A 15,272-nucleotide genomic window follows, 5' to 3' on the forward strand; every position below is an offset into this window, starting at 1 on the left:
ACTGACTTTTCCTATTGCACATCATACACTTAATAAGGACCCAGTATGGCAATAAACTTCCAAACGTTTGAAGAATCTCTATACATCATACTAGAAGATCACTTTGCAGACCTTCACCGGCTTATTGAAAACTGTTTTCGCCTTGATCCAGACTGTGCGACAGGAGTGAACCATGGCACTGTCCCTATCCCACAGCAAAGCACAGGGTAAACAGCAAACATTCCAAGTACCTCCATGGAACAAATAGAACAAGACGGCTACAAACCTACCTCTGCCCCTAACATGAAGCTGCAATAAGGTGGCGTTCGAGTCGCAGCTGAAGGTCCTGCTATGCACTTGATGATGTGACTTTGCTGTTGCGATCCCTGCAGAAGCAGGTCCCTGATGCTAAAAGCCCTACTAGGCACCGCAGAGAACCGGCCAGCTGGTCCCAGTTAATTGAGCAGGGACTCAATGAAGAGGATATGCTGAGCATGCTTGTGGGGAGCCACTATAGAAATATATCGAGCCCGGAAACTAATGGAGCACATACACTGCTGAAGGCCTACCTGATAGTGCAAGCGCTAAGGTATGGCGCAGTTACAAGCATTTGCAAGCTCTATCGTATATCGCTAGGCTGGGCAAATATGAGTATGACTCTAGCAGGGTATGAGGAGTCCATGGAGGTGAGAGTGATGCACCAAGCTATTGATCTCCTGCACTTTGCCCCCTGTGATTTTCGATCTGGTGTCGGATAGTGAGGTGACAGCTTTTATGAATATACCGGGAGGTATAAAGGTGTTTATGGTGACTCTCACTGTTTGGACAATTTCAAGATGTATTTTGTTACTTTCCCAATGTTATCTGCTACCGAGGTGTCCTGTAATCCGCCTAACGCGGCACCAATGTTTAAAGACTTCTTCTGGTGACTTGTTCAATAGGGTAACCAGTGTTATGTAGCTGATATAGCTTAAAAGGAATTTCTATTGTGTCTATTAAACCCATCAGCTCCGCTAAAACTAATAAACATACCCTACCCCAAATCTCTGCTCTACAACTTAAATGGTTTCCTGCATGGTGGTTCTTAGTTACCTAGAGATATATATATATATAGTATAGGCCAAATTGTTAGTCAGTTACAGCATTCATAAATACAGAGCTTTCAAAGTGTCCACACTTTTTCTCTTATTGCCACTTAGCAATACCGCTAATGATAATAAGGTGCTTACTTTTTTGGATAATATGGAAGTATTGTTAATACAATGTTTTTTTTCTTCACTCAGGATTGCAAATTGGTCTAGATGTACTGTTCAAACCCTGCACTATTAATACTTCTAGCTAGCTACATTCCCATGTTAGTTCTAGGCTAGGGCTCATGTAAAGAGAAGCTCCTACTATGTCCTTATGATTGATATAAGGGTCATGTATTGTCCTACCTGTTCCCTACATTGCCATATTGATGCTGTTTATAGTCAGCAGCTAACTTGATTCCTATTGCAATGAAGCCCTATGCTCACCTTAGTCTCAGACATTGCTGTTCACCTCCCCACAGCTTTAATAGTATAAGTAGATCAAATTCTGAGCCGCCATCTTAAAAAATTCCAGGTTATTTAGAGGTATTGGGATAATATATACATGTAATTACACCAGTACACCTGCCTATGTACATACGCCTCTAAGTCGTTTTGGCTTTGAAGTATGCTATTTTAGCAATCACAGGAATAATTCCAACACAGTATAGAGGTTATAACATGACAATTTTTTTAGGTCCTTCTCCATTAGCAAGTTTTGTATTGTAGTCTCTGGTGGGTATATAGTTATCATAAGAACAAGAAGCTAGATATTTCATTCACTTTTTAAATGTCCTATACTGGTTACAGATTGAGCTTGGGGGGCTCCTATTTCATTACCTGTTGTTAATTAACTTTATAGATTTCCATTATGACCTTGTTGTTCTATTTTATGTTATTGGCTTTATATGTTCACATTCAAGTGTATTTCTGTGCTAAGGACTACCCCTAGTAATCAAGTCAGTAATCAATTCTTCTTTGTTCATATAAGAAATTACACTTCGCCCATATTTATTCAAGACAGCCTCTATGACACAACTCTCTGCAATGTGTAGAAGGGTCATTACATTTACACCTTATGCTATGAGCAAAGTTATCTCAGTTGCGTAGTGTTCTGTGACCCAGTGTATTATGATCCCCTTTAACTCGCTATGTGACACAGTCTGTCATTTTTGTATACGTTTTTGGAGTTTATCTTAATATTATATGTCTATTTATACCTAAAGGCTCATAACATCCCATGATTGCCTATTCCCATAGATGCTAAAATATACAAATATGTATTTTCATACCATTACATATACGCAAGCTTCTATACTAATATCACTGGGAGCCTTACTGTTGAATGTCATAGGATATTTTCCTTTAGAGTAAGTACTTCCATATCTATATTATAAAATAAAAAATACAAGGTTCACACTTGGGACCCAAGAGTGGTCTCCTATTGTCTTTGGTAGCATTATAAATTTATAGTACTGCAAGGTCCAAAAGTGGCCTCATATATCATTAAGTAGGCATATAGGCTGTCTGGCAAACATAATGTTTACTATTATTCCTAAATAATGTCATATAAACATGCTATGTCTATCTTGTTTAGTTTATATTGGTGATATCTATGGAAACATATTCTTTGTACAGCCTTTAATGTCATGTATTGATTGCCTTTATTTGAACCTCAATAAAAATATTTAAAACAAAAACAGTAGGGGGCAGCAATGTTTCCTAAGTAAATTTGATCATAAAAGTCAATTGAAAACTTTTTAAAACTGTATGCTTTGTCTGAATCACAAATTAAATACTGTGGGGGGGGGGGGGGCGGAGCTAGCCAAGGAAGGGACCGGTCTCATCTCAGTGAAGCTCCAGGAAAAGCCCTGTAGTTTATACTCAAAAGTACCTTTTAACCCATCTATTTCTCCCTAATTTCCCCTTAGCTCCTACTTGTCAGGGTGCCAGGAATCAGACTGAGACGAGAAGTGCAAAAATAATCACACCTTTATTAATAGCAAAAAATAATAAAAAGTCCACAAGTCAAATAACAAGCCAGGATTCAAAACCAGAGCTGGTAGTCAGACGATCAGGAACCAGGAAGGACGTCAGGCAGCAAGGTAATACACAGGAACTCTCACAAACAGGTCTGAGACAACGCAAAGGCAAAGCATACTGAACAGAGGCCCTTTAAATAATAAGTGATGACATCACAATTCTGAGACTGCATCCTGTCTCACACGGATGATGCACACCAGTCTGGCCATAAAAGGAAGTGCAGGAAATGAGCAGCATCCCCCACAATGCACCATAGTCAGGAAGAGAGGTGAGTAAAATGGCTGCCAGCAGCACATGGCAAACAAACAGGGAAAAAAACCCTGACACTACTTACCACCCTGTCCCACTCTAGCCAACGACTCCGGAGTATAACTCTCACCCGCCACAGCATATCTGGCCTACGCCACCGGAGCGGTTGACCTGTGACCGCGTCCGGATTGAAGCAACACCCAGCCTGCTTGTTTGTAGTGTGCTTGTGGACCCGCACCGGAAGAATTGTTTTACAGCTGGAACTTATAGCGTGGACTTCGCTACAGCCAGAACATCAAGATATCTCTGGATAGTGAGTAACACTAATCACGCTTACCCCTGCCTCACTGGAGCCGTTCTGGCTGTGACAGCGTCTGCCATAAAAGGACATTTTTCTCTAGACGCGGCTGCTCCTCTTGATAACCCCTTATTTGGAGCCTTAATTCCGCCATCCTACGAATCCGCTTAGCAGCAGGGCAGGCTCAGTCCTTACCAGGGGCACTTGGAGGCTGTTGTGAGGCCTTTACACCATACGCGCACTTTGCCATTGCCACGTGGAGCTGCGTGTCTATATACAGGCACTCACTTGCCCGGAGGTAAGGGTTTATATAATAGGCATTAAGCCCACTGAATAAAAGGTTGTCCAACAAAAGGATTGGGTAATGCTCTAAAATGAACATTTATATTATAATTGGGCCTGGTGCATTGCCCATCTGGGGTAATTGAGCAAATAATATATCCCCACGCAACAAGCAACCCACACTAGTCCACACAGAACGTCTTATTTTCTCCTTTTCCTCTTTCTCCTTCCCACAAGGGGCTACTTACATATTTCTTCCCCATTCATCTGGAGAAACCCCAAGTACCACACTCTGACCTGAGCAGATTGTTTTTTTTAAAAAAAAAAAAAAAGAAGAAGAAGAAAGAGAGAAAAAGAGGAAAAAAGGAGGAAAAAAAAGAGAAAAAGAAAAGGAGAAAAAAAAAGAAACCCATGGTTCTTGCCTTCCTCCATACTTAGACAAGCCCTAACCCCTGCACCATGGAGTAAGCTTCTTCTCTAGGCCGCAAGAGCCCACCCTACACACAGTGTTCTACCTTCTGCCCTATAGTAAACCAGGGTTACAATAATGGACTGACATATATCTGAGGTACACCCTTTTCTGTCTGCTGAAGACTGGTGTTTAATTAACTATCCATTTCGCCTTTGGATCCACTTGGTCCTTTGAATAAGGCGAACCCAGTTTAAATAAGTCTCAATCACAGAGGAGAAAGAATAAACCGCAGTTTCTACCTAAGAAGACAGTTATGGACCACTTTGGTCCTCCTGCCTCTGACCCTCATGATCCATCTGAACCCCCTGACTCCCCTGAGTCGGAGTCAGCTGAGTTTGCTCTGTCCGCTATGAAAGCTATACAACATAGCTCCCCAGAGGCAGTAATCCCCACCTTGATACTTGACTCCCTGAAATCTTTGCTGGATGATCACCACTCATCGTTTGCCACAAAACTCTCTGCATCCACAGCTGAATTAAATAGAGAGATATCTTCCACTAACAAACGCATAGACACACTTGAGAGAAGGGTTGAGGACCTAGCCACGGAACAATCTAATTGCCTAAAATATACTCAACACCTTTCAGAGTATTTAGATTCCGTCGAAGACAAGATTGCAGACATGGAGGACAGATCCAGGAGCAATAACCTTAGGATCCGAGGTGTGCCTGAGACTGTCTCCTCATCAGATCTTCAGCCTTTTCTCAAGGAGCTTTTCCAACAGCTGGCCCCTTTCACATCAGAGTCAGAGAATTTACTAGACCAAGCTCACAGGTCGCTTAGACCTAAGGGTCTCTCAGAAGACCAGCCTCGTGATGTTCTAGTCCGCCTTCATTCTTTCACTTATAAGGAGAGGATACAGAGAGCACATTTCCAAAAACCCCCGCAGCCTGAAAAATTCCAAAACCTCCAGATATTTCCAGATCTCTCCACACGGACACTCCAGCAGAGAAGAACCTTTTCTGATGTTACTATTGCTCTGAGGAAAGGAACATCAGGTACCGGTTGGGTTACCAGATAAAGCTTTTGATCTTCAAAGACAAACAAACATTCACAATTCAGAATGTTAACCAAGGACTTGCTTTACTTAAATCCTGGAACTTGGCCAATCATCAAACTGATGAAGCACAAAGATCACCACAGCAACCCAGACAACTCAATGCCAAAGCTTCTGAATGGGCAACCCCTCTTCAAAGGAGATCTAACCCCTCGAACACTTGAAGTCCACCATACCAGAAATTTTCCCCGGAAACCTTTTGGAGGCCCACACAATCTTCAGTGATTTAATCCAGGGAGTTTGACTTCTTCAAGATATGTCTTTCAGTAAGCTTTTGCTTCCTCTAGGACTGAGGACACCCATAGCTTGTCTCACCTGAAGTTTTCCCCTCTAACTCTTTGGACATTCCTGGAACCCTTAGAACATTAGCCCGGGGAACATAGTTTCTCAAAGTGACTGATTCCTAAAAGAATTTTCTTCCCCTCGAGCTGACGCACGGAGCAAGGCTGATAAGTACATATTAACTATTGTAATGTTATTTGCATGATATGCCTTGATTTGTGTATAATTCCTGTTTTGTATATTTGCTTTATGCCTTATTTATTGTTCTAAACCACTCTGGCCTACGAACTAGTTAACCTTTATCTTCACAGCAAAATTGTCTACAGACCCTTATGTAGCAGCTTGGTATTATAGCCTCCCTAGCTTTTATCTGAATGGGTAATTTTTGCCCCTTATACTTACAGAAGAAATCAAGCTAAGTCCCTTACTAGAAGCCCGTCTTTGCACACCTAGGATGGGACTACTGTTGAACTGTGACTTCCTAACTTACTACTCATTACCATAGACGTTGGGACCCTTATTACTCCTTCATTCGCTCTTGCACTTATATATTTATATTGATTAATTATGGGCCTCTCTCGTGCTTCTACTTATATAGTTCCCCTTTTTCATAGCCCTATTATAGTTAAACTTCACCTATAACTTTTATCTCGGTTTTGCTTTTGGCAGGAGGTGGCCCTCCACTGTCACAGGTTTGGATGATAATAAGGCTTCTAGTTATCACTCCACGAGTAGCGACAGATCTGTATACAAACTCTGGTTAAGCAAGGACCTCATTTTTTATTTAGTCTCCCAATCTTAGATAACTGTGCTCCAATGGTTAAAACTCAGTTTCACTATGTGCTGAAGCTTTTAAGGGCAACATTAACCTTCTTAGTTGGTAGGGGCTCTAGAGTTGTGTTTATTCAATCATATACTGTTTTTTTTGCCTAATATGCTTTCCTACACTTATATCCATTACTTGTCCTTGCCCTTTGGCTAAATGTTCTCTAGATATTCGTTCTGACTTGACGGATAATTTCATTACCCTACTCAAATATGATGGTTAATTTTGAATGTTAATATTGATGTTAGAATTGTTTAAGTTTAAACCTATAGCTTCATAATGTGGCATATTTATCAGGGGGGCATATCCTTGCAATATTTCACAATTTGTTCATATCACACCTAATGAGTTTAGGGGCCCACATCCCTGAAATATACTATGATCACTATCCACTTTCGGTTTGCTAAAGCTTGCCCCCCTTACCGTTCCCTCCATTTGGGTTCTAGAGCAATACCCGCGAAACCCTTAATCCGATACCCTAATATCCTGGAAATAACTCCTCATATCCCCCTTTAGAGAACACTGAACAATACCTCCATTATGGCATCTGGCCACACTACAAACTACTTTGGGTGGGCGACTCGTTGCGGCTGCCTGCTTTCATCCTTTTTCTTCACATCAGTCCCCTAACTCCTTTCCTTACCCCACTTGTTTGCGACTGGTAGTATTTACATTTGGCACTTGGTGCCTATACCTTGAGTTCCCTTCGTCTTCCCCCCCCATACAACGTGCCTCTCTTTACGAGAGGACTACCAAAGCGGTTTGTCTTGTCAATACCGCAACCTTATTGCTCTACAAATTAAATACTGGCATGTACTATATAATGTTCTGCATCACTAGAGGTTACAGAATGAAGCATGTGACTATATACACATATAAGCTACACCTCTTCAGACTACAGCTGGCTTTAAGGGATAGTAAGGTGAAGATTAAACTTTTATAGTTGAGATAGAGCATGCAATTCTTTTTTACTGCTATTATCAAATTTTGCTTTGTTTTCTTGCTATCCTTTGTTGAAGAGTAACCCTGGTAGCAGGAGCATTTACGTGTCTTTAGCGCTCTATAGCATTAGTGTTTGCTACAATATTTGCAGAAATACTGCAGTGTTTCAAACATAGCTGCCATAGAGTGCTAAACAAATGTACACGCCCCCGAGCTTCCACATTTTAATTCTTTCACAAATGCACTTTGCAATCTACTAGATTGCCTCACATACTTTCCCTGGTAATTTTATCATGTATTACTTACTCTTCTTTCAGTTCAATTTCCAGAAATCATTATGATCCGCTCAGGTTAAAGGGACAGTCAAGTCCAAAAAAAACTTTCATTTTTCAAATAGGGCATGTAATTTTAAACAACTTTCCAATTTACTTTTATCAACAATTTTGCTTTGTTCTCTTGGTATTCTAGTTGAAAGCAAACCTAGGAAGGTGCATATGATAATTTCTAAGCCCTTGAAGGCCGCCTCTATTTTATTTACTTTTCACAGCAGGGGAGAGCAAGCTCATGTAGGCCATATAGATAGCATTGTGATCACGCCCGTGGCTAGTGGCAGACACTGCAGTAATTGGCTAAAATGCAAGTCAATAGATAATAACTAAAAGTCATGTGATTAGGGGCAGTCAGAAGATGCTTAGATACAATTTAGTCACAGAAGTAAAAAGTGTATTAATATAACAGTGTTGGTTTTGCAAAACTGGGGAATGGGTAATAAAGGGATTATCTGCCTATAATTATTTATATGGTCTTTTTTGACCATTTCTGTTAATCATCTTCTCAGGGGTCCTCAATATAAATCCTTAATCTTTATGCTATTCAATCCCATAGGTGATGTACTTCATGCAGATTCAAATAACAGACTTTTTAGACGTCACTGTTGATATGATGCATATTGCTCTTGCACACAATTAAAAGGTTAGCCACTGATTACATATGTTTTACACTTTAACACATGCCTATAGATTTCTATGTGCTCTTCTATGACTGTCTCTATTAAGTATTATATTAGAGACCTAGAAAAAATGTTTAATTTTTATTCCACCCAATGCACTTTTTGGAGACCCAAGTGACAGATTGCTCAGATATCATAGTTGGTATGCTACATATTGATTTTGTCCATCTCTAAAAGGCTAGCTTCTGATTGCATAAGTCTCATACTCTGATACATGTTTACAAATATTCGGTGGTTTGTTATGACTGTATTTGCTAAGCATATAGTTAGGAGCACTCAATATAAATTCTTAATCTTTATCTTATGTAACCTCTTATGCAATGTACCCTTTGTGGATCCAAACGACAGTCTTATTAGGCATCACCCCTGATGTACAGAATACTGTTTTTGTTTTGCTCACAACCAAACTATAACCTTGTTGTTTTGTATTAATTTTGAAACCTCAATAAAAACATAAAGTTAAAAAAAATAAAAAAAATAAAGGGATTATCTATCTTTTTAAACAACAAAAATTCTGACGTTGACCGTCCCTTTAACTTTGTAACTGCTGCCACTTCTGCTTTTAAACTGGTCTGCTATTAAACCTTTAAATTGTTCCATTAAACCCTTGTCTGTTAACTCCAGCTCTTCACAAGCTGTAAGGGACATGGCCATTGTGTATTAGTTCATGGATCATTGATATTGCTGATGCTGAAAATAGACATCAATCTTTATTTAGGGTTTGTCTAGTCACCTTTTCAGGTATGGCGAGGAGGATTCAGCTGAATACAGTAATGGAAAAGATGCATTTGTGTTAGGGCAACACTTCTGTATTCCTTTAATTTTCACATTTAAATACAATTTCCTGTCTGTGACTAAAGTTTCAAACGACTCTATCCTTATTTTTGCACATCTGTGACTGCAGCTATCACATAGTGTTTCCTTCCAGACTTAAAAGATTAAAGGAGTTTCTACTCAAAGAAAGAAGCCCAAATCAACATTAATGATTATGATTTAATTATCGTATTTCCGCTTTGTTTATGTCCCACTGTAATAACCAATAATCCATTGTGCTCATGGGTCATTAATCATATCAACCACTAAACACAAATCACACATCCAGTGAGGGGGACAATTACAATCTATAGGCTGGCGTGTTTTTTGCTGTTTTTTAGGCCGAAAACGCCAATTTTTGTTTTGATGCAATCACAATAGTGCATTTTTGGCTATTTGCCACAGCCTCAAAAGCTTTTTCGAATTCTTTACAGTCACACTCCTTTTTTAAGATTCTTTTCAACAGCTTTTTAAAACCATTTTAGCCTTTTCTATGTAATTCCTAACACCTAAATGCACTTGGTAAAGCCCAGTAATGCAAGTGTTCCAAGACTGTTAAGAATTATTCTATTATGTTGCACAAGACTCTCTGAAATGGCCACAGTAGACACATTAGACTGGTTTAGTTTCATACGTGGTATCAATTCATTAAAGCTCTATTCATTTTGCATAGTCTGTCTGTAGTGGGCAGGACACACATTTACATATGTATACATTTATTTACAGTTGTATTGTGTATGTGATATTCTGTACATCCAAGGGGATCTCCAGGAAAGTGAGATCAGTACTCCTAACAGCTAGAAATTGAGGGTAGCAATCTCTGTCTGTTGATGTTATTTGTAATGGCTCAATATTCAAATTATGTCATTGTTTTATATATATATATATATATATATATATATATATAAATCAATGTAAATATTTGCATAGGAGATTAGCACATCTAGGCAAGAATCCCCGCTTCCTTTTCCCCCAGAAATAACTCATATACAATGTTACCAATGCACAAGAGAATTCTGGGTAAGCTATGCAAATTAGATATGCAAATTCTCAGTTTTTTGCTTCAAAAATACTGTTTTAAGACAGCTATCCTTTTAACAGGATTATAGCAGCAAATCAGAAATCACTCCTAGACAGCCTGTTTCGTTCTATTTGGAACTCATCAGTAGGAGATAGATTTCTGGTTGTTGCATTGATAATTCTGGGTAATTTGCATATCTAATTTGCATAGCTTACCCAGAATTCTCTTGTGCATTGGTAACATTGTATATGAGTTATTTCTGGGGAAAAAGCAAGCGGGGATTCTTTCCTAGATGTGCTAATTTCCTATGCAAATATTTACATTGATTTAATTTTAAGACATGGAGGATTTTAATTTCAGTTTTTTGGTTTAACCTTGAAAATAGCTTTATCAATGCAGCAACCAGAAATCTATCTCCTACTGATGAGTTCCAAATAGAACGAAACAGGCTGTCTAGGAGTGATTTCTGATTTGCTGCTATAATCCTGTTAAAAGGATAGCTGTGTTAAAACAGTATTTTTGAAGCAAAAAAAATGAGAATTTGCATAGCTTACTCAGAATTCTCTTGTGCATTGGTAACATTGTATATGAGTTATTTCTGGGGAAAAAGCAAGCGGGGATTATATTGTCACAATGGCACCTGGCAAGGGGTGGAATATATTAGGCAGCAAGTAAACAGTCAGTTCTTGAATTTCTTTTGTTGGAAGCAGGAAAAATGGGTAAGAGAAAAGATCTGAGTGACTTTGACAAAGGCCAGATAGTGATGGCTATATGACTGTGTCAGAGCATCTCCAAAACAGTAAGTCTTGTGGGGTATTCCCAGTATGCAGTGTATAGTACTTTCCAAAAGTGGTGCAAGGAAGGACAACTGGTGAACCGGCGTCATGGTCATGGGCTCTCAAATCTCATTAATGCACGTGGAGAGCAAAGGCTAGCCCGCCAGGTACGATCGCATAGAAGAGCTACTGTAGCTCAAACTGCTGAAAAAAATAATGCTGGCTATAATAGATAGGTGTCAGAAAACACAGTGCATTGCAGTTTGCTGTGTATGGGGCTGCATAGCCACAGATTGGTCAGAGTGCATATGATGACCCATGTCCACTGCCGAAGGCACCCTCAATGGGGACGTGAGCATCAGAACTGGACCATGGAGCAATGGAAGAAAGTTGCCTGGTCTGATGAATCATACTTTCTTTTATATCAGGTGGATGGCCAGGTGCGTGTATGTCATTTACCTGGGGAAGAGATGGCAGCAGCATGCACTATGGGAAGAAGGCACGCCGACGGAGGCAGTGTTATGCTCTGGGCAGTGTTCTGCTGGGAACCTTGGGTCCTGGTATTCATTTGGATGTTACTTTGACACGTACCACTTACCTAGAGATTGTTGGAGACCACGTACACCCCTTCATGGCAATGGTGTTCCCTGATGGTAGTTGCCTCTCTCAGCATGAAAATACACCCTGCCAAACTGCAACATTTGTTTAGGAATGGTTTGAGGAACTTAACAAAGAGTTTAAGGTGTTGCTTTGGCCTCCAAATTCCCCAGATCTCAATCCGATTGAGCACCTGTGGGATGTGCTGGAACAGCAAATCTGATCCATGGAGGCCCGCCTCACAACTTGCAAGACTTAAAGGATCTGCAGCTAATGTCTTGGTGCCAGATACCACAGGACAAATTCAGAGGTCTTGTGGAGTCCATGCCTCAATGCGTCAGAGCTGTTTTGGCAGCACAAGGGGGTCCTACACTATAGTAGGCAGGTAGTTTTAATGTTGTGGCTTATCAGTGAATGAGTATGTATGTGTATATATATATATATATATATATTTTTTTTTTTTTTTTTTTTTTTATTTTTTTTTAATAATCTTTTATTGAGAATTTTGGTACATAGATATCATTGAGGAAATATAACAAGCAATATACATGAACAATAAAGGTTGTCTCTTTACAGTAGTTACAAAAGTGACAGTAGGTTCCATACATCGACAGAAGATAGTTGTACACTACATTGTTATCAATACTTTGAGAGTCTCGTTTTAAAATATATAGCATTTGGTAGGGGTTAATTCAATGGTTACTTATGAACCAATTGATATAGGAAACGTTATTACACTAAAGATGATAACTACAGAAATTATACATCCGTAATGAGATAGAAAAAGTTCAGAATGACCCATAGTTGGGCATACAAAGTGCCTTTAATACAGATGTAGGGGGGGTGGGGGCGAGCTATCTACCATGACCTTTGTGTTATCAAAAACAATTCTGAGGGTGTTCTAGAATTGCATGAGATATATAGCCGGACAGGACGCAGCTTACATATCGCAGGTTTGATAAAGAGTTACTTGGATGTGCAATAGACTGAGTGAAATACTAAGTTGTGGAGGTGCACCATTCCATAATTCAGAAAATATAACTATATTAATTATATGGAATATCAGGAGTCTTTTAAGTGTCCGTGATCACTATTATTATTATTATCGGTTATTTGTAGAGCGCCAACAGATTCCGCAGCGCTATTAACACAACACTAACACAATAGATTCCCAACTGCCTGAAGAATATAAAAACTGGGCTATATATAGGAAGACATTGCCGTACCTAGAAGACTAGAGTATATAGACATATATAGATGTACATATATATAAATAGTAACTACTATAAAACATTATGAGTTCTACTATGAAGAAGATGCCTGTCCACCCTAGTATTCGTGTCTGTATAATCATGTGATGGGTCTGGGTAGGCCCCATCGATATAGCTAGCAACATCTCTAAAATAAAGTCAGCATCTATAAGAGCAGGTCTATCCCATATGACATGACGAGCAAAGTAATTGGAGTAAATATATTGTAAAGTAGGAACATATATACTTGCATATCAAACATGAGTATTAACTCTGGAGGCTTAACAAGTGATAACAGTATGAAACTAACTTTTTGCTTGCATTTTAGTGCTAGCCTGTATTCCGCTTAAAGCTACAATATGAACAAGAAAGAAAAACCTGCTGATGGTTTAGCATAAGTTAAGAGCCTATCTAACATTATTATAAATAGGCTTAATTACATCACGTATTGTTAATTTACTTCTTGCTTAGGTTGGAATACAGGATCACGATCTTAATTAAACTTGTGCACTTCCATGACATGAAGCTGCTTATAGACTAAAGCGATTCTAGGGCAAAACAAATATGAATATGTATAGGCTGAATAGAACGACATAGTATTAGTTAACTTCAACATTGAAAACACATAAACAATCTTATGAAAACTAAGGTTAGAAGTATTTAGTATAGTGGAGGAGCAACAGAGGCATGTATGACTGTAAAGTGGCCGTGATGGAATAACGGTATGATATGAAGAAGCACACCTGAGCAGACTACATTAGTATGTGACTGTATACTATTGGAGGCATACACAGTGTCCCTATAAGGGCAGGGAATCATTAAACAGACTCACTGTCTAGCGTAAAAGATCAAGTTTTTAGCAGAGTCAACTGGGATCGATTCCCATTCACAGGGAGCAAATAAAAAATTAGGGATTCATGCTCTAAAGTAATATAGGTACCATATGAAATTATTTCTACCCTGCAATTATTTTTTGTGCACGATATATGCTCCCTCACCTCGGCCGCTGGCAACAGAGCACCCTTACAAAGATCGATCCCAGAATTATAGCTATTAAGTTAGGTAAGATGACTCTACTCAGTTAAGTGGCTAAATATACAGGAGAGATGGAGAGGTTATATAAAAAAAGAGACAGAGATAGACATTAATAGCACACATGCTACTATCTGGTATAACTAGGCTGAAATCTCATAGCAATCAGAAGGTTGAATGTCAGGGTTAAGGTTAGACTGTGAGGCTACAATGAACCACTTATATTTATTTATTTTTAAACTATAAAATAGTAAGTTATTTATTTAAAGTAAGATACATTTTTTTTTACTTTTGGTGTCTTCTTTTCTTTTTAGAAACAAGATTTAGTGTATGGGATGTTAATATCTCATAGAAGACAGTTGTACGTTTTTTGCATTTACATTGTGCTATGTAAAATGTGTTTTTATAAATAGATCACTTTTTAACATTGTATTTTTATAGCCACTAAACTTTTGAAGTGTACTGAATGTGTTTAGTTCTAATATTGCAATTGCGCTGTACCAAACGTTTTATATTAATAACGCATTTGTTACAGTACAGCTGCAATATTAGAAGTAAAAATACTATTCAAATTACAAAAAAAAAATTATTTTCAAAAGGTAAATTTGATATACAAATGTGTCTATTTCATATATACACAGACTGATCTGTTCATTTTATTTTAGTTGTCAACCAAACTGAATTCCTTACCAACACTGATATCTATGAGACTGGAATTCCTGCGGATTCTTTGTAGCCATGAACATTATCTTAATCTAAACCTGTTCTTTGTGACATCATCATCTACACCTGCATCTCCGAGCCCTTCAATCTCTTCTGAGGTACGTCACTAATTACTAAATTCTCAAGAGTTGTCAGAATTGCTTATTAAAGAAAGCCTTTAAAAATGACACAGAAGTCCATATTTTTGATGATGCAAAGCAAGTAATCATATACAAGATGTAAGATGTGACACTTTTACACTTTTTTGTGTGTAATAAAATGAATGTCTTTATTCAGACTTCTAACTTATGAATAAAAATAGGAGCGTATAGTTTTATTTATTATTTATTGCTTTGTTTATTTAATCTGTTGCATTACACATTGATAAAGAAGAATAAAATAAGTTAACCTATATATTGCCCTTTATCGTGTCCTATCACTGCTACTTTGTGTTTTAATAAGTTAACCATGTTCATATAAACCTAAAACTGCTAACAGTACATTATCTAAAATAATCATATACAAGATGCAACACAAGTAGCCATATACAAGATGTAACGCAAGTAACCATA

At 38.4% G+C, this 15,272-nt stretch overlaps 1 protein-coding gene across 1 annotated transcript in view; it reads left to right on the forward strand.

Moving 5' to 3' along the window:
* Positions 1-15,272, forward strand: part of DOCK8 (dedicator of cytokinesis 8) — a 515,743-nt gene that overhangs the window by 209,748 nt on the left and 290,723 nt on the right. The window contains exon 28 of the mRNA XM_053699981.1: positions 14,664-14,819. Coding sequence (XP_053555956.1) covers positions 14,664-14,819 — 156 coding nt within the window. The remainder of the gene's footprint in view (positions 1-14,663; positions 14,820-15,272) is intronic.

This window comes from Bombina bombina, chromosome 2 (genome assembly GCF_027579735.1).
Source record: "Bombina bombina isolate aBomBom1 chromosome 2, aBomBom1.pri, whole genome shotgun sequence".
Classification (NCBI taxonomy): domain Eukaryota; kingdom Metazoa; phylum Chordata; class Amphibia; order Anura; family Bombinatoridae; genus Bombina; species Bombina bombina.